Raw genomic sequence first — 20,444 nt, 5'->3', positions numbered from 1 at the left:
GCCAATAAACCACCTAGCCTTACATGCTGGTACAGAAGGTTTGTTTACATGCAGATGCTGCATCCCTTTTTAATAGAACTTTCGTAGCCATTCTGCAGTGTCAACAAATCTGATTTTCCCTCTGAAAGTCAGGTGAGCTCTAAGTTGTTCATCTGAAATTATGTGAAAGATTTTAGGAAGTGGAAAAATAACAGTACCTAGCAGAATTTTGATGGAATGGAACGGACCTTTTTAAGTAATCATGGTATGTACCTTTTTGTTTTCTGAAATATAGTATCTGAGTGCCTCAGAATTAATTAATATATTCATAAAATAGTCTTGCAAGGGAATTAGACATAAAAAGGCAAAGAGCTGTTTCCAAAAGTATGCACCAATAAGCTAGACATCTACCTACGGAATTGCACTGAAAATAAAATTAAGATGAATGCTAATGGTAAAAATCCTGCTTTTGTCTTACTGGCTTACTTTGGGTATCTACCAAAAGTTTAAAGAAAAAAAATCTAAAAGTGATTATTTTGTATGTTCGAAAATATTTGGTATTATTTCCATCAGTATCTTAAATTGCGTGTGATGTTTCATATACTGGGGAGGCAACAACATTTAAGACAGACACACATGAAACCAGGATAGCTGGGGCACCGATCACGGAAATACAACACATGTAAATTATGTATGTTTTCTTTTTTCATATTGACAGAATTGAAAGTTGACACTGTCTGTGCTGTTTACTGTTTAAATAACTAAGTTTAGTTTATTTAAGTGCTTTTTTTTTCCTCATCCACAACATTGCCCTAAGGTGAAATAAGATAAGAGCAAATAGTTACAAATGCTTTATTTATGAAGAATTAAGGTTATGATCAGTCAACTTTGCAGATACGCCTGAGTGCTTAAGCTTGTGATTTATGTATTTGTGTGACTGGAGTGTGATTGCATTGTTGGTAAATCACATTTTCATTCCATTATTAGAAAGGACCTTGTAAAGTAACTTGTTAGAGTAACATTTCCTGCTTGAGAAAACATAGGAATGACACATTATAATTACAAAAATGTCAGATATTTATTCTTTCCGGCTTTGTTTTCTCTCATTTCTTTTACATCACCTAGCCAGGTTCTTCATAAACTTTTTCTAAAGTTCTGTCTTCCCCTTTTCTTCTTCCTTTCATTTTCCTTGTCTACAGATGAGAACTTAATTATACCTATTGAAAAGCTATCATGCAAAGAAAGGGTGAATGAAAAATTAGAGGATCCAAAAGGTAATTTATAGCAATTATAGCCTTGTTCTTTGCACATTTCATGTTTATGTTTTACATTTTCTTCTAAAAATTGCACTTATAATGCAGATTCCAGATGATCATATACTTCATTTTCAGTTGTAATCTGTTTGTCAAACCTTGCTCTCTTCATTGTGACTTCTGGACTCTTGGCGCTTAATGTGCTTTAAAAGACAGAGAATATTTTATTACCCTAATTATAATCCACAGCATGTCATTGCACTGTTGCTGGATAATGGTGAAGAAGCGATCCTAAAGAAGCATGTGCATCTCTCCTGAAGGACTGCCTGTTCATGATAGCACTTGGGACTTGCACTACTGACTGCATTCTGATTCTCTGTCTGTTGCACTGATTTTACAGTGCTGTGATTGCATAGATTTTGGTGGAGTTACCTTAGGGTAAGAGGGTGGAAGCTCAGGTTTCCAGGCAGCCTAGTTTGTGTCTAAACACACTGTTCACTGCGAGCATTGTAAAGCTGCTGGAATGTTTCACCTCTCTCCCAGTTTCTGGCCCCTCTGGTGTGTACTGCCTGTGTGCTATGTCTCATTGCAACTATTCATAGGGTTTTTTGAACTCACTACGCAGCTCAAACGATTCAATGACTTTATCCTTTATGAAGAATCAGGTATATATTGTTTGAGGTAGGGGGTACAGCCTGGGCCACGCTTACGCTTGCTGACACCATGGCCATGAGTGCTTGTCTATACACGTGCTGCCAGACCTCCTGGATGCCTGATGGATGAATACTTCTGTAGCAAGAACCCCTTCTTTTGTACAGCAGTGGTCAGAGGTAAGGAACTGTGCTTTTCAACAGGATTTTTTTTTTTACTTGTAGTTATTGTTATTTTATATTGAACCTTTTTTTTCCTCCTTCCCTTGTTCTCATCCAACAAAAGATCATCCCTCCAGACCTCTGTTTCACCCAGACTGCTCCTCCTGGCTGCGCTCTTCCATTTCCTGTAAAAGGGTTCATAAAGGACATTGGACATTTAGAGGTAAGGAGAACCAAAAAATGGTTGAGCAATTTTTGACAGATAGGCAGCTTTGCTGAGCTGTAGGTAAGAAGCAGACAGAAGTAGTCTTTTTGAGGTTATATTAATTGAGGCCTCTCATGTTCTTATCTTCAGACCTTAGAATTTTAAGCAATGCTACTGAGCTGTCACAGCTATGACCCACTCCCAGTGAAATAACTAGGAACTGGGGGAATAAGAGAATGTGTGTGTATGTGCACAGGCAGGTGAACAAACCACTAAAACTGTTGCTTTTGTTTTTCAGGCAAATTCCTGGAAAGGAAGAACAACTTAAAGACTACAAGAAAGTTAAATTTTATTATAATACTTTATTAAAGTTGTATTTTTCACAAGGACCTTTGTATCATTCTTTACTATGCTGGAGACTGGCATCAGCTGGACACAGGGAAGCCACATGGAGACCCAACTATTTGCGGGACTGATAGAAGTGACAGTTTGGGGAGACTGGCAAAACTGAGTTAGCTGAATGCTTTTTGTTAGTGCTCCTGAACAGGGAGGTATGCAATGACCCAACACAGCTGTAATTAGCTGAGGATACCTTTTTGAGTTTGTAGATTACCAATTTTCCAGCTTATAGATACACAGCTCTGAGCGCTGAAATTATCACAGAGGACTGGGAGTGTTTGTGTGAAGAGGAACATTTTGGGATTGCACTGAGGCCAGAGATTTAGGAGACAGAAAAACTGTCAGATCAGATATTCTGTGTTTTACTGTGTTTCAATGCATTGAAACCATGCTGATTATTAAGATGATAAAAATGCTCACACTTGATAAAGGTCAAATTAAAACTACTGTGTATGGCCTTGTAGTTCACAAGTTTGATACTACTGAATACAGAACCACACCACTAGAGAAAAGTATCTCTCTGGACATTGTGCCAACACAGTCTTAACACTGTCCCAAGTGATGACAGACATGGAGAAGGTAAGACATTTTCTTGGAGCAGGGGTCTAAATATTGTAACAGATCCCTCTGCCATTGGACAATAATTTCAGTACTAATTTTGTGTGTAAATGCACAATGTTTCTCAGCTTCCAAATGAGGATGGCTATGTCAGCCTTCCCAAGGTAGCAGTGCTTTAAAGAAAGATCTGGACCAAAACTAGGCACAATAAAATTGTAACCGGGGTTAAAGAAAGAGGGTAATTGGGTCTGACTTTTATAGCAGGCCTTCAACTGTGGAACTGGCAAAGTCAACTTCAAGTGGTGCACCACTTCCCACAAGAGAAGTTTGGTTCCATTATTTTAGACAGATTTAGGCCAAACATGTTGAGCACCAGGGTACTGTTGAGTGCTAGTTTTCAAATACTGAAGTGCTTAAACCGGCTTCCAGTAAAGCAAGTAGCTGTAAGTAAAAGGTAAGATCCTGCCTTTCTCTAAAACTCAGTGTAAAATTTCTCTGTGGTCCAAGTTTAATGAAAGTACTAATGAAATGTTCATCCTGCTCTGTTGTCTTTATGCGTGCTGAACTGCAGATCAGATGTACTGGATCTGCAACTTAGCAAGTCTGTTAAGTGCTGTAAAGGGTCCAACTAATATACAAGGCAAAGAATGAATATATACTTTTTTTCAACAGACAAACACTAGGGAGTTTTTAAAGAACACTCATACTTACTCTCGTGGTATTGCAAATATATTTTGAAGTGACTATAAAAAGTAGGTACGGTTTTCTGAATGCAACTGAAAATACTAAAACTCTGTAATGTCAACAGGAAATCCTGGCTTTGTAAGTGGTGCTGCTTACAACCCATCAGGAGTATATATCCCTTCCTTTCATAAAAAAGAAGTTGGATCAGCTGGACAACGGATACAGCTAGCTCCTCTTGGTGCACCTGTATCAGGTAAAAAACATCCTTTTACTATACATACCTGAGACAAAGAGAAATGTTCATTTCCCATGCTTCCTAAAAGATTTATTAGCCCTTAGTAAATTTTCCTCATGTTTTGTAAATAAACTTCTTAGGCATAAATTGTTCTTAATGTAAGTGAATTGAATGTAGGTGTCTAGAGGCAGTCCTGATACCCAGAGAAACTATTGCTACAATTATTTGTTAGGTAAAAGAGAAAATAAAGGTGCAAATGTTTTGTAATTCTAGAATCATAGAAACATAGAATCATTAAGGATGGAAAAGACCTCTAAGATCATCTAGTCCAACCATCACCCTAACACCTCCATGCCTACTAAACCATGTCCCAAAGTGCCACGTCTACACATTTTTTGAACTCCTCCAGGGATGGTGACTCCACCACCTTTCTGGGCAGCCTGTTCCAATGCTTGATAACCCTTTCAGTAAAGAAATTTTTCCTAATATCCAATCTAAACCTCTCCTGATGCAACTTGAGGCCATTTCCTCTCGTCCTATCATTTTTACCTGGGAGAAGAGACCGACCCCCACCTCACTACAACCTCCTTTCAGGTAGTTGTAGAGAGCAATAAGGTCTCCCCTCAGCCTCCTTTTCTCCAGGCTAAACAACCCCAGTTCCCTCAGCCGCTCCTCACAAGACTTGTGCTCCAGACCCTTCACCAGCTTCCTTGCCCTTCTCTGGACACTCTCCAGCAATTCGATGTCCTTCTTGTAGTGAGGGGCCCAAAACTGAACACAGTATTCGAGGTGCGGCCTCACCAGTGCCGAGTACAGGGGGACAGCCACTTCCCTAGTCCTGCTGGCCACACTATTTTTGATACAAGCCAGGATGCTATTGGCCTTCTTGGCCACCTGGGCACACTACTGGCTCATGTTCAGCCGGCTGTCAACCAGCACCCCCAGGTCCTTTTCCACCAGGCAGCTTTCCAGCCACTCTTCCCCAAGCCTGTAGTGTTGCATGGGGTTGTTGTGACCCAGGTGCAGGACCTTACACTTGGCCTTGTTAAACCCCATACAATTGGCCTTGGCCCATTGATCCAGCCTGTCCAGGTCCCTCTGCAGAGCCTTCCTACCCTCAAGCAGATCAACACTCCCGCCCAATTTGGTGTCGTCTGCAAACTTCCTGAGGGCACACTCAGTCCCCTCATCCAGGTCATTGATAAAGATATTAAACAAGACTGGCCCGAAAACTGAGCCCTGGGTGTCACCGGAATCAGGAATAAACCTCTTAACACCAATGTAGCATTAAGAAGCAGGCATTCTCTTTTTTGCAGCACTGGATGCACAGGGGATCCTTCCGCCTAACGTGCATACCAGTTTACACAGATCTAGGTTCATTTATACAGTGTATCTTCTCACATGCATAGGTTTTCACACTACTAGGTGGGACTATGTTAATTATTATCTTACATAATGATGGTTCAGCATAACGCATGCTCAGTTTTTCACATGGGGGTCCTCTGGTGGTCACTGGTGGTCGTGGACCCCAAAACCATGCTTTTCAGGTCATTAATTCAGGGTCATTCTTCCTTTTAAGGCTTAATTTTCTCCAGTGTTAAATATCACATGCTAGAAGATCCAGTTTCACTAGGATATTCTTGGGGTTTCTTTTGTTCCTTCTTGGTTGACCCTTTGAACTTTATTCTTTACATGTTCCTCACTTATTTTCCAACATGGGGAACACTGCTTGTGACCAGCTGCCAATCAAATTTAACTCTGTTCACCACAACTCTCTGGGCTCAGCCATCCAGCCAGTTTTTTGGCTGGATCACTTCCATCCAGCAAAGAGTACCCCCGCCTAAGCCATGAGCTGCCAGCTTCTCTAGGAGAATGCTGTGGGAGACAGTGTTAAAGGCTTTTCTAAAGTCCAGGTAGACAACATCCATAGCCTTTCCTCATCCACTAGGCAGGTCACCTTGTCATAGAAGGAGATCAGGTTGGTCAAGCAGGACCAGCCTTTCATGAACCCATGCTGGCTGGGCCTGATCCCCTGCACATGCCTGTTGAGCACACTCAAGATGAACTGCTCCATAATTTTCCCCGCTACCAAGGTCAGGCTGACAGGCCGGTAGTCCTCCGGATCTTCTTGTAGACGGGCATCACATTGGCAAGCCTCCAGTCATCTGGGACCTCCCCTGTTAACCAGGACTGCTGTCAAATGATGGAGAGTGGCTCGGCAATCTCCTCCGCCAGCTCCCTCAGTACTCTCAGGTGGATCCCATCCGGCCCCGTAGACTTGTGAGCATCCAGGTGGCATAGCAGGTCGTTAACTGCTTCCTCCTAGATTATGGGGGGTTTACTCTGCTCTCCATCCCTGTCTTCCAGCTCAGGGGGCTGAATACCCTGGGGATAACTGGTCTGACTCTTAAAGACTGAGGCAAAGAAGGCACTGAGTACCTCCGCGTTTTCCTCATCGTTGGTGGCAGTGTTCCCCCCCCACATCCAATAAAGGAGGGAGATTCTCCTTGGCTCTCTTTTTGTTGTTAATGTATTTGTAAAAACATTTTTTATTATCTCTTACAACAGTGGCCAGATTGAGTTCTAGCTGGGCTTTTGCCTTTCTAATTTTCTCTCTGCATGACTTGATGAGATCCCTGTACTCTTCTTGAGTTGCCTGCCCCTTCTTCCAAAAGTGGTAAACTCTCCTTTTTTTCCTGAGTCCCAGCAAAAGCTCCCTGTTCAGCCAGGCTGGTCGTCTTCCTCGCCGGTTCATCTTACGGCACATGGGGACAGCCTGCTCCTGCGCCTTTAAGACTTCCTTGGAGAATGCCCAGCCTTCCTGGACCCCTTTGCCCTTCAGGACTGTCTCCCAAGGGACTCTCTCAACCAGTGTCCTGAACAGAAGTCCTCCAGAAGTCCATGGTAGTGGTTTTGTTCACTCCCCTCCTTATTTCACCATGAATTGAGAACTCTATCATATCATGGTCGCTAAGCCCAAGACGGCCTCCAGCCACCACATCTCCCACCAGTCCTTCTCTCTTTGTAAACAGCAGGTCAAGTGAGGTACCTCCCCTGGTAGACTTACTTACCAGCTGTGTCAGGAAGTTATCTTCCACACATTTCAGGAACCTCCTAGACTGTTTCCTCTCTGCTGTGTTGTATTTCCAGCAGACATCCAGTAAGCTGAAGTCCCCCAGGACAACAAGGGCTAGCGATTGTGAGACTTCTGCCAGCTGCTTCTTCATCTGCCTCTTCATCCTGGTTGGGCGGTCTATAACAGACACCCAGCAGGATATCTGCCTTGTTAGCCTTCCCCCTCATCCTTACCCGTAAGCACTTAACCTTATCATCATAATCGCTGAGTTCCACACAATCGAAACGCTCCCTAACATACAGAGCCACCCCACCACCTCTCCTTCCTTGCCTATCCCTTCTGAAGAGCTTATAACCATCCATTGCAGCACTCCAGTCATGAGAGTCATCCCACCACATTTCTGTGATGGCAACTAAGTCATAGCTATCCTGCACAATGGCTTCCAGCTCCTCCTGTTTGTTGCCCATGCTGTGTGCATTGGTGTAGATGCACTTGAGCTGGGCTATTAATTTCACTCCCAACCTTGGCATGCCACCCTTAGGCTCCTCTCTAGTGAGCCTGGTAACATCCCCTTCCCGCTTCAAACCTAGTTTAAAGGCCTCTTGAGGAGCCCCGCCAACTCATGAGCAAGAATCCTTTCCCCCCTTTGAGATAGCTGAACTCCATCCGTCACCAGCAGGCCTTGTGCTGTATAAACATCCCCATGATCAAAAAAACCAAAATTCCACCGATGGCACCAGCCTCTGAGCCACGTGTTGAGCAGGTGAGTTTCCCTGTTCCTTTCAGTATTCTTCCCTGCCACTGAAGGTTTGGACTGTTTGCTAAACTACTGTTCATTAGTGGTGAAGGGCTAACCAGAACTGTAAAAATATGTAACTCCACAACTCTACAGTAAATGGTCATGTAAATTGGACACAAATATAAATCCATGGTTTATGTGACTAGTAGGAATTGGTACCAACTAGTAACTATGCAAAATAGATAAATTCAGGTTTTAAAAAAAGCCTTATATTTGAGTGGATTTGGAGGAATTTTCTTGACAGTGACCTTCATGTAGCTTGGGGCTGTCTTGTGTGGGTCTTTGATCAGCTCAATGTCACTTAATGCAATTGAATGATGCTGATCGATGCTTACAGTGGCCTCAACAATTTCAAAAAAGGCAAAGACCCTTCATCAAGTGACTTAGTAAATTCACAAGTAATGTTACACATATGGTATAAGCAGTAAATTAAAATTATTTGCTCTCTTATTTACTGGCCCTATCTAGTTGGCCTGTGGTTTCTGCAGTGGTCATGTAAGGTAGGTTTTCACTGTGTCTTCATCTCACTATGTTGGCTATGTAAGTCTGTGGATACTGAGATGACACTACTCTTGTATCCATGAAATATCACAAGAGTGCTTTGTGAAGTTAAACTTTCAATGTTGCTACATTATAGAAGGTAAAAGCCAAACAAGAGAATGCAAATGGCCAGTTCTTAACAGTTATGATACAGTAATGATAACAAACACATTAAAAGACTGTTCCATTCATCAGTTAAAAATAATGTGAACTCTGTTCTGAATGTAACTGTTACCTTGGATCCTCTGTGGTAAGGATGACATTCTGAGCACCTTCTTTGTCGGTATGTTTCTGATTCAGAGAAGATGAACAGAAGCGCTCAGGATGCAAAATAAACTGGTTTGTGAGTGAAGATTTAGAGCTGTTGTCCGAAACTCAAGAGCATGCTTCTCTAGTTCCTTCAGATGAAATAGCAAGGCCCTATACTAATCGTGAATTGTTTAACTAAAGGGCCTATGGCAGACCAATCTGATATGGTCCTGCTTAATAATGTTGTCTTTTTGCTGACTTGCTCTTTTGAGTTACCTGTTCCCCTTAGGAACTTGCAAGTGACTTCTGAGAAGGAGAGAGGGAGGGAGGGAAGGAAGGAGATGGCACACATATATAAGATACACTTGGATGTATGCATATTCTGAGTCTGAGTTGATCAGAAACCCACCAGGGAAGGCTGGAGCGGCACTTTATTGTCTTATCAACTCACCACTGAAACACAACAGCGAGAGTTTTGATTTGTTACAGTGTGTGGATCAAGAAGTTCACAGGAGGACAAAATCTGCAACTATCTCTAGACTGCTGTGAATAGCGAGAATGAAAAGGAATTACCTACCGTGATCCAAAGGGAAATAAATTCACTGTTAATCTGTAATTAGAAATGGAAAATGTGTAGTAAAAGTCAGAAAGGCTGGCAGATGGAGGTCAATTAAGAGACTCTTCCATGTCCTGGAGAAGAGCAAGAATCCTATTGCTTAAACCCCTCATATTTAGCCTAAACTCTGCAGACTTGGGAAGAGAGATAAGGATGAAGCAAATGGCAGGTTTTTATCTCCTATCTGTCAATATTTGAACATTAACATTTTTGGTGGCCCTTTGCTTTGTATTATCCAAACTGAAATAAGTTACGCTTTCAATTGGTTTTGCTCTCTTCATTTGTTAAGTTTTTTAATGCCATAATTTAAATAATTTCATGTAGTATAAAAGATCAATTTCTCTGAGGAAAATGCAATACCAAGACCTGAGAAAAGTGACCTTCATTGCCAAGAGAGGGTAGGCTGGAATCATACTTGCTGATGAAAGATAGGGAATGCCAGCCTACAATAAAAAGAACAGTATTAGTTTTCAAAAGAGGTGGAGACCTGACCCCCAGTTTCAGTTCCTTGAGATTCCTCCTTTTTAAATGTCTTGATCCTCACTTGTTCCTGAATGGGTTCAACGCACTGTTGAAAAATTCCACCAAAAATAGGTGGTTTTCCATAAGAAACAGAATGATATGTAGGCACGCACCCACAAAAAGTATTTTATCCATAACATGTTAAATTAAAAAAGTATCAGTAATACCTAGTAAAAGAAGACTAAACTACCAAAGTAGGAATGGAAGGGGTAGGGCGTACTTTAGGAATGCTAAGGAAACAATGGTAAGGTATAGCAGGAGTATATCTATTTCTTATATATACAAATCCTAATAGGATTTCTTCTTATATATGAGAGGTCCCAAATGACTGACTTTAAAGGCTTGGGAAAATGTCAGAATTGGTGGTGAAAATTAAGAAAAACCATGAGCAGACAACCCCTGCACCAGGGCAATTACTTTAATCACATGAAGCTTGAGGAAGTAGTGACCATCTGAAATGCAGAAAGGGGAAATCTGAGTAGGAAGGCTGGGAATATAGTAGTGCACTACTACTGGTGCCTGAGAGAGGTGGGTGCCAATATAAGAGATAAAAAAAACCGAGGACTTGGAACAGATACTACGAAATTGATAGAGAAAGAGGAAATGGAGACGAAGAAGACTCGCCACCAGGTAGTTCTCAGCTAAGCAGGAGGGGAATAAAAGGCATAATCTCAAAAGGAACAAGAGGGTCTCCAGAAGCTGTCCTTCAGTCTAGGCTGTTTGGGTTTTAATAAGTTTAGCAATCTTACATGCTTTTTCAAATATTTGAGATAGAGGAAAGAATACTTCCATTCTGTAGCCGTTTTGTAGGAGGAGATACACAGTTGTAGACATACACAAGAGTTTTTCCACTTAATTTCAGTCTCAATGTTTTCTCAAGGGGTTGTTGCAAAACAAGTATCCAGTAGATGAGAATTACTAATAAGATACACAAAGTACAGGAAACATTAACCTTATCTGAAAACAAGCATAGACAGCATATCAGAGACCAAAGCATCCTGCTGTGCTGGCATCCTTGAGTACCACAAGTCATCTTTAAGCTCTCATTCTTTTATCTGTGAAGGAGTGAAATAACCACTTGAGTCGTAACTAATTCTGAGTTCTTGTTCCTTTCAGATTATTCCTGGAAAACCAAAGCTGCTCGTGCTCAGTTACCGGGTCCTACTTTCAATTCAGCGGCAAAACACATGACTATTTTAACTCGCCCACCAACAATTCAGCCGGTACATGGAAGAACAGACTGGGTGGCCAAATACGGAGGAAACAGATAGAAAATGCCATCCTATATAGATATGGTGTGAGCTATGTTCAGTTCTCCTGCACTGGAAACCTGAAATGCCTATTTGCTCTCACTTTTCCTAAGACTATGCAATAGTAAAGAAGAAAAAAAGACCTTGTGTTCTATTATCTGTATAAGACACATAGTACCATGTAAAATACTGACTATAAAGTAGGATTTATTGAAGTATTGTATAACACGTATTGCCAAAACTACTGAGAAGTAGATTTCACTCGACGTTTTTCTATAGATGGATCTCCTATCCTCGTACTCTTAAAACAACTGTTATGGTGGTTCGCCCAATGCAACGTCCACTATTGGGACATGCTTGCTTTCAAGTACACAAGCAGTTAGAAGCAGGGCTAAAGCAGAGCAGCACCAGGCTTTCAGGTATTAGGCTGGTTCCTTACCAGAAAGATGAGAGTGAAATCACAGATCAGGCTTTGTGAAGAACACCACGCTCTCATACATGCATTTCAGAACTCACTTGTACCTAAGAGTTACTTAGGGCCTGTAATGTGCAAATATTCATGATAGCAATGAGAACTTAACTCCTTGTAGCAGGACATAAGCAATCCACTGATAAATACTACACAAGGAACGTCTAAAAACTTGGCCCATATATGGCTACAGAATGATATAGCAATATTGGACAATAGTTAAACAAGTACTGAATGCTAGACTTACCTCGCCAAGCTGTAGTGAAGCCTAAAAATTAGATTTGACTGTTAAAAGTAACTTATGACCATATTTGGTCGAAGATCTGTGGAGATTTATATCTGTCCTGTCAAGGGAGTGTCACAGTGACATTTTAAGGAGCTTGAATCACTGCAGTCTGTCAGTAATTTTAAGGGTGAATTAGCCAAAAAGGCATAAATTATCAGTAAAGTCCTGTTTCTGCTTGTCTTTTTTGGGTGATCAAACTAAACTACGGAAGTTGAATAAGCTACATGAGGGAGGATATTGAGCTGTTCTTCAAAGACGTTGCTTTCTGGTTTAGATCTTAAAGGCCAACTTAGGTCCCTAAAAACACACACAAACTTTAATAACGCAATACCTCACTGTTTATATGCTCATTCAGTACCTTCCCTGGCTTCTATGCTAAGTTTTACAGTAATATCCCCCAAAGGACCTTGCAATGTACAATACATTATTTTTAGGATGTTGAGCTAGGCTACTTCTGTTAACAAATGCATTTAGAATAGATGCTTTAGACTTAGTAGTTACATTAAACCTGCCATTTTAAAGTGCAAAATGAGTATGTTCTTTAAAGATGTAAAGTTGTTAATGATTACTTTAAGCATTCTAAAAAAGAAATGTATTTGTATAGCTTTTACAATGGCATATAAAAATTTCAATTCCTGTTGTTGACCTAATGTGCCATAATATATGGGTTATGTTAATTTACTGGAAATCAATTTAATCTAAACCAGTTGTACCAAAAAGTCAAATATTTTGTTACAAAAATTGCACCTAAAGAAAATGCCACTTTAATACTGGAAGAGCTATATAGGGACAGGGATATCTGGTTAGTAATGCACTAGAGACTTTAATTCAATTGCCATTGGTCTAGGCTTAAGTATTTGTCATTCCCTTAGTATTAACAGATGTCCCTATGCTATTTAAATGCATCTTAATTTATCTGTAGAATATATCTGTGACTGGCTATGGCAACGAAGGACAACCTCGGACTTTCTATAACAGGCATAAATGCACTGGTTTTATAATTAGAAAACAAGAGAAATTAATCACTCATCTCTAGTACAAGATGCCAGTGACTTAGTTAAAATCACAGTCTGGTCGAGGAATTAACTAATAACGTGTCCATAGCTCCCATGTTCATAAGTCACCTAGAGCAGAAAAATAAAAAGGTACTATTTATGGCACTAAATATGGCTAGAAGAAACATGCTGTCCTTACCATATGCTAATTAACATTGAAACAGCTTTGACGTAACCATAACGGCCTTTACCTGTCCATAATCAATGCATGACAAGTGTTAAGAAATTCTCTTTGTAAACAGCAAGGAAAAACAGTAATAAGAGGCTAATAGGCTTTGTACAGTCATTTTAACTCCAATTCATTGATACACGTTGAACTGTTAGTACAGAAATGCCATCTAATGCTCAAGAAATGTAGTATATGCTGATAAAGTTCCAAGGGGGTAAAAAGTATATAAGGCTCAAGCTTTTCTCTCCCTTTGTCTGGATTACTACTGTTTCTCCTGAACATGAAAAGTGGTAGCAAGGGTTCTACCAGCAGTTCTCAATTCAAGCTACTGCTTTCCAAAGCTCATGAAACAGCAGCAAGGCTTAACACTTTGGTCTAAGCGTTTAAAAGCTTATCAGTCCAATTCTCTGCTTTCTATTGTCCTCATTCCATTAAAGGACAATTGCAGCCCAAATTCACAAGATACCTGATTTGAGACTAGCATTATACAATTAGAAAACTACTGGATTGTGACTGTTCTCAGTTTATTGCAGGAGATGCATTTATGTTTGCACCTTACTTCCACAGAAGATAAACTGCTTCAAAAGCAATATGAAGAAGCAAATAACCCGTACAGTAGTTTAAAAAGAAGTGTCTTAAATGCTCATGCCTGGCTTATTAACCTTTTCAAGCTAGAGCACAGACATTCAGACACCTGCCTACCGATACTGGGTCCACGGCCTGGGATTAGGCACTAAAAAGGATGATTTATAAACAAACCACTGCTGTCCTGCGCACCCCTTGTTTCTATGCAGGGAGGTAAGAGGGAAAAGTAAATATGGGCAAGCACCTGAAGCTGAACTCCGCAGGCTGATGAGTAAGGGCTCTAGGAAGGTGCTCTCAGTACAGTTCCCCCCCAAGAGCTCTCGCTGTCTGTGCTCAAGCCAGCTCTGACCCAAATTGTGTGGCCTGGGACCAGGCTGCTGTGACTCCTGCCCTTGCCGGAGCTGTGCGGCAGCTGTTCCCGTGCCTGGCCGCGTCCCTGCCAATCTGGAACCCGGGCTGGTGACTTGGCATCCTGGCTTGACCGCAGCCCTGCCCCATCACTGCGACTTGCCTGGCAAACCACTGCACTGCTGGCAGAGCCTGGCTACTGCCACCGGACTAGCTCTGTGCCTCCTGCTCAGGCAGTGTGAGGTCCCTGCCCTGCCTGTTCTGCTGCAACAAGGAAGGAAGGAAGGAAGGAAGGAAGGAAGGAAGGAAGGAAGGAAGGAAGACCACAAGATGTCACCCCCCTGCTAAGGTACTAGCCTGATATTTGGAGAACTCTGAGCAACTCCAGAGTCTCACCAATCTAACAGATCAATCCCACTGCTTCTATCTCTCCCCATACCAGCCACTAAAGAAGAAAGGTTGAGGAAATCGAAGCTCAGGGTCTGTGCAGAAAGGGATGTAAGTTAAATGACGCCAGAGAAGGGATATATTACCATCCATGTGTAGCTCCCAGGATTACTTCTGCATGGCAGGTTGATATTTAGAATTATTTTGGGCATCAAGGGAACCAACTGAGGACAAAGACCAATCAACTGAGCACTTCAGTCTTTAAATAAACTTTCATAGAGCATTTTTCAAATCTGAAACAGATGATTCCTCTCAGGAAAAGAAAAAAAAAAAAAATTTTAATGTAACACTTGTCTGAATATATGGTCTGTATGCTTTTGTTCTCTACACTTCCGCCCAGTTCATGGGATTTTTAGTAATTACAAGTCACTAGATTCAGGGAATAGAATAGAGGTAATTTATACAATCCGTGTTCACAAATATATCCAGACACCCTGCAGGAAAGGCACCAAACTGTACCAACCCAGATGAACAATTAAAGAAAAAAAAATAGTTGTGTAGAACGCAAAAGTTTGTAATAATAATTTGTTGGTTTATTTAGAATAAGATTTTAATTCTCACTAAATGCAAGAGCTATGCCTACAATTCAGCATTATCTAATAAAGTATATTTTTGATTTATTAATAATATCTGTAAAAGTGAAACAAATTACATTTAGCTGGGCACTTTTGCTTACAAGCGATTGCAAGTAACAGGTTCACATTCATTGCATTACAGCAGAACCTTGACAGCCTGCTCCATGATTGTGTTTTGTGGGACCAGGTTCTAACGCACAGTGCTGGGAGAACAAAGGCCCTGACTGACAAACATGATGACGAGAGAAACTGGCAGGGAAGTGGAAGGGGAGAGGTAACATAATAAGCATGTCTGTTATATTAATTACTAGGGACAAATTGGCAACTCCTCTCGCCTTGTTTTAGAGGTATAGATTATTTTAGAATGACAAGTCCAGATGTACATTTGAGCTTCAATCCTGCAACTGACTGTATACAAGTGCCAAGAGGTCTTTGCCTACAGTAAGTTGCAGGACCAGAAGCTAAACTAATGCTATACTCATATTTTCTTACTTCACAGTGCAGAAAATGTTAAGACAAATACCATTTTGGAAGACATAACAAGGGCTCTTGATGTCGGTCCTTTAAAAACACAACCCACGTACGTTAGGATATGAAAAATACAATGCACAGACAGCCGTGCCTTTTCCACTTTTGTGTAGCACATTTAGGCAGTTGCATTTTCAGGCTTCTCAATCACGTATCTTCAAGTGACTTGACGCAGACTTATGGCTTAAGAGGCTTTTCCATGATCTGCAGTCCAAGCCGTCCAACCATCAGTAAACTGTTGAACAGAATAGTTGTTATAAAAAAAAAAAAGGGGGGGGGGGGGAGGCAAAAATCCCATAAAGAACAAGAAGGAAGAAAACATTGACATGATTTCATTTAGCTGAACTCCACCATAAGATTTCATTTTTCATAGAACTTACCACATAACATTTTTAAAACAATATAATCCACAAATAAGTTAAATAAAATGCCTATTCAAAAATACAGACAAGAACAAAAGACAGGTGACTACCTGGCACCAGCAATTATCCCAGGCATTGCTTTTCTGGAGTTGTAAAATCTCATTCCCATAACAGCAGACAAGGTTCCAGACGCCACTGTTGAAAAGAAGCCCAGTCAGATCTATTTGAAATAGAAACACCAGCGCAGCACTGCAACGCTTGGACATTTAGCAGTGCCAACCAAACAGGCCTATGTCTACAGACAGGAATGCCTCCCTCCTCTCCTCAAGGAAGCGTACACAAACATTTTACTTATTTTTGTTAAGCAGCAGAGCTGTTGCAAGGTTCTCGGCAGCTTTGGTAGCCATACTCCACTGCTCGTTAGAAGCGAGTAGATCTCATCAGGGTTGAGACCACTGTCTAATCGCCCACAACCTCCAATCCTCTGGGCAGATCACTAACTCTCCCCTCAGTTTCTCCCTACTTGCAGAAGAATGATTATTTCCCTGAATACATATAGGCTCAAAACTGCCAGGAAGCTGGGGCGGTGACAAAGTTCGCTATGTGGGAGGCAAATATTATTACAGTTCCCGTTTCTCTGTGACATTCTGAACTGGAAGGTGGCACTAAATACTACAACTAGAAATAAAACAACCCCACCTGAAAATATGAATTAGCAAACAGAAAGCAATCTAAGGGATCAAACTGAAAGAGCGACTATCATTTTAAACATTACTCCAAATGATATAATCTCTAAATCTGGAAAAAAAAATCCCATCAATATTCACATAAAAGTTACAGGGCCATTGTTTCTTCGAAGAAGAAAGGCAGGTGGAGGTGTTGTATACCTTTCTCCAAAGCTTCAAGTTTGTTTGCATCAGACAGGGCAAAAGGTATTCTAAAGATACTCTGTCCAGGTTCTTTTTCTGGATTTCTACCCTTGATGTACTGTGACCAACCTAAAGGTTGCAGGAGCCGCAACAGCGTATCGCAGCAGGGCCGAGGAGGAATGGACGAATAAAGAATTGTACTAAACTGGGACACAACACCCTTTTAAGAGGTCCACTTGCACCACATGCACCGCATCAGGATATGAGGAAGCTGCTCATCTTTCTGTCATGACACTGCCTAAAAACTCGTGCTGGAGATGCACAGCCACTCCCACGGCACGCCAGAGTGGAAGAGAAAGTTTGCAAGTGGAAACTTTGCTTCTTACTGAGCTGTGTTTTACATTTCATTCCTTACTGACAAGGCAGTTTGGTCCTCTGCAGTATCTACCAGGGCCTTCACAAAGCCTTTCAGCACATTATGTGATCAAGTCCCATTCGTTTTAAGTAGTCTTAAATCACTGTAATGCTATAGTATCATAACACTAATAATACTATGGCGTAGTTACAGAACTAGAAGGAACCTCAAGAGGCCACCTAGGCTAACCTAGTGCAATTCCTAGATCACCTAGGCTAACCTAGATCAATTCCTGACAGATACTGGTCTAACCAGTTATTAAAGTCCTGCAGTGATGGAAGTCCCTGAGGTTCACCTGATCTCTTCCAGTGCTTCATAATGCTTTCCACTGTCATTTTATCTTCTCCTTCACCTGAAGGGTTAACTGCAAGCTAAGCCCACAACTTCTTGTCCCATCTACCATAAGCAAGGAGAAGAGATCGTTCCCTCCTTTCTTTTATATACTTCAGACTGTTTCTTCCACAGCATATGATGCATTAAAACACATACTGCTCTTCTGAGATGCTCGTCCAAAGCAATATTCCATAAGGCCACATCCTGCTTGTCACAGTGCTTTCACTATTGCTAAAATGCCTACTCCATGACCACAGACTAAAAATGCTGCTTCACAGCCAAACGTTTTTCACGTACGTTTCCTGTGCCTACCTTAGTTGAACACGGTATCTCGTCTGGCAGAGGAGACAGGTATTTCTCCCCACCTCTGGTTTCCAGAAGGACAGCCTAGGTCTTAGAACCTGGTACCGTGCTCTTACACAAATACCTCCTGGCTGCGGGCAGGAGGTCCTGCCACCACTTACAACATTTGTATAAATAAAAGGGCACAGATAGGCCACAACGTGCTAGAAAAAAGCTTACTATTCCCACTGCTACCAGTAACGCTTAGTACTTGGGTGCCGAGCAAACTTACCGAGGGAAAGCCACACATTCTTGGGATCGTTGGAGCGCTGGTAGGCACCTATTCCTGCTAAGCCACCAAAGAGAAGGCCAGCTGCTAGAGAAGGGACGCTGCCTTGAATGAAATGAAAGATAAAGCAGTTAGTGAAAGAACACATAGAAAGCAAGTCTGCAAACCAAACAAAAGCACCTGTAAGCTCACATTCGCTACTAAAAAAAAAAAGTCACAAACCCAACCTAACCAAACAAAAGACATTGGAGTGGGGCTTTTTATTAGTAAGCGACTTTGCAGACCTCAGCCGAGCACCGGTTCCATGCAGCAAGGATTCAGCACGGCTGCCGGGGTCCCTCCCCGCCGCGGACCAGGACCTGCGGCCGAGCTTCCCGCGGCCCCGGCCGAGGCGGCAGCCCCCCGCGGGGCGCTCAGGGGTCGGCAGACACCCCGCACCTCCCAGGGCGCGACTTAAGCCCGAGGCCGGCCCGGCAGCGACGCAGCCCTCCCTCCCGAAGCGCTCGGACACCCGCCGCCGGGCCGGGGCCGGGGCCGGGGCCGGGGCCGGGGCGGGCGGAGCGGAGGCCTGCCTGCGGGCAGGAGCGGGACAGGCCCCCGCCGCCGCCGGCACCCACCTGCCTTGGCGTAGCCGACGACGCCGCCCGCCGCCACCAGCGCCGCGTAGCCGAAGCCCAGCCAGTCGTACTCCATCTGCGGGCAGCGCCGGGCCTGGCCCCGCCGCCCCGCTCCGACCTTGGGCCGCCCTCCCCGCGGCGGCACCGCCTCTCCCGGAGGTCCCGCCCGCCGGCCGTGACGGGCACCCGGGGGGAGGCCGCTCCTCTGGGCGGCCGCCCGCCGCCTTGCCGGCGCCGGGGCTGAGGGGCATTTTGGGGGGGCAGCCCCGCCGCAGCCCCTCCGAGGAGGCGGGCTGGGTGCGCGGGCTGCAGCACGTCCCGTCCTGCGGTGCCGCGGGAGTGAAGATCACTCACCCGTTCCCGACACGGGCACAACAGGCTCGGCTTCGGGGGATTGACTCCATTTATTGCCAATTAATAACAGAGGAGGAAAGTGGGAAATAAACCAAACCAAAACCACCTCCTCCCCTTCTTCCCAGGCTCAGCATCGCTCGGACTCCCCAGGGGATGGGGCGTGGGGGTTGCGGTCAGTCCGTGATGCCTCATCTCCGCTGCTCCTTCCTCCCCCCGCAGTTCCCTTACCCAGCGCGCAGCCCCTCCCACGGGAGACAGCCCTTCACAAACCGCTGCAGCGTGGGTCCTTCCCACGGGTTGCACTTCACAAACTGCCCCAGCGTGGGTCCTTTCCGTGGGGTACAGTCCTTCATGGACAGACTGCTCCAGTGTGGGTCCCCCACAGGGCCACAGGTCCTGCCAGCAAACCTGCTCCTGCGTGGGCTCCTCTCCTCTCCACAGGCTGCAGCTTCCTTCAGGACATGTCCACCTGCTGCAGCGTGGGGTCCTCCACGGGCTGCAGGTGGATATCTGCTCCCCCGTGGTCCTCCGTGGGTTGCAGGGGACAGCCTGCATCACCACGGTCTTCTCCAGGGGCTGCCAGGGAATCCCTGCTCCTCCTCCCCTCCTGCTCCGAGCTGGGTGTCTGCAGGGCTGTTTTTCTCATGTTTTCTCACTCCTCTCTCTCAGCAGCTGCTGCTGCGCAGTGTTTTTACCCTTTCTTAACTATGTTACTACAGAGGTGCCAGCAGCATTGCTGATGGGCTCAGCTTTGGCCAGCGGTGGATCTCTCCTGGAGCCATCTGGAGCTGTCTCTGTCCAGCATGAGGGCAGCTCCCGGTGTCTTCTCACAGAAGCCACCCTTGCAGCCCCCCGCTACCGCAACCTTGCTACGTAAGCCCTATATAGATGTCAAAAGAAGACATCTGGATTCCGCGGAAGCTCTGCTGACAACAGTGTGCACGTGTGGAGCGATGGCGGTGATGTGCTCCAGGGCACAATTCCCGGCACCACATGGAGAGGCTGCCTGGGCACTGCACTGGATGCAGTCCCCGCTCCTGAGGGAGGGTGCAGCTCTCCCGGTCTGGAGCTGCAGAGGTGCCTGGGACCGATCGGCTGGAGAGCAGCTTTGCAGGAAAGGTCCTGGGGGTCCCAGGGTGTCACAAGAAGTTGCCCATGAGGCAGCAACATGCCCTTGCAGTAAAGAAGGTAGATGGCACCCTGAGCTGCATTAGGCAGGTCGAGGGAGGTGATCTTTCACGTCTGCTCTGTGGTGAGACACAGCTGGAGTGCTGGGTCCAGGCC

At 43.9% G+C, this 20,444-nt stretch overlaps 2 protein-coding genes across 4 annotated transcripts in view; one reads left to right on the top strand and one right to left on the bottom strand.

Moving 5' to 3' along the window:
• MAK (male germ cell associated kinase) overlaps positions 1-11,198 on the top strand; it is a 28,412-nt gene extending 17,214 nt beyond the window's left edge. Inside the window, exons 12-14 of one of the 3 annotated variants that reach the window (XM_072851380.1) lie at positions 1,179-1,253; positions 4,015-4,143; positions 11,044-11,198. In XM_072851380.1, the coding sequence (XP_072707481.1) occupies positions 1,179-1,253; positions 4,015-4,143; positions 11,044-11,198 (359 nt within the window). The remainder of the gene's footprint in view (positions 1-1,178; positions 1,254-4,014; positions 4,144-11,043) is intronic. The other 2 variants (XM_072851381.1, XM_072851382.1) reach the window with 2 other exon arrangements.
• A 3,848-nt stretch (positions 11,199-15,046) lies between these two features.
• On the bottom strand, positions 15,047-18,969 carry LOC140647014 (transmembrane protein 14C-like). The gene is made up of 4 exons (XM_072851379.1): positions 18,807-18,969; positions 18,193-18,294; positions 16,112-16,196; positions 15,047-15,874 (listed from the first exon to the last, which is right to left on the bottom strand). Exons 1-4 carry the CDS (start codon positions 18,880-18,882, stop codon positions 15,817-15,819), a joined length of 321 nt encoding a protein of 106 aa, XP_072707480.1. The 5' UTR covers positions 18,883-18,969; the 3' UTR covers positions 15,047-15,816.
• Between the last annotated feature and the right edge of the window lie 1,475 nt (positions 18,970-20,444).

This window comes from Ciconia boyciana, chromosome 2, assembly GCF_034638445.1.
Source record: "Ciconia boyciana chromosome 2, ASM3463844v1, whole genome shotgun sequence".
Lineage (NCBI taxonomy): Eukaryota > Metazoa > Chordata > Aves > Ciconiiformes > Ciconiidae > Ciconia > Ciconia boyciana.
Note: the sequence above shows the minus strand (reverse complement) of the source record. Positions and strands in the feature narration are given on the sequence as shown.

Coding starts and splice junctions, on each gene's coding strand:
- LOC140647014 (XM_072851379.1), bottom strand. CDS start 18,882: ATGGAGTACGACTGGCTGGGCTTCGGCTACGCGGCGCTGGTGGCGGCG. Junction 18,295..18,806: donor CGTCGGCTACGCCAAGGCAG/GTGGGTGCCGGC, acceptor ATTTCATTCAAG/GCAGCGTCCCTTCTCTAGCA. Junction 16,197..18,192: donor GAATGTGTGGCTTTCCCTCG/GTAAGTTTGCTC, acceptor TCTTTTCAACAG/TGGCGTCTGGAACCTTGTCT.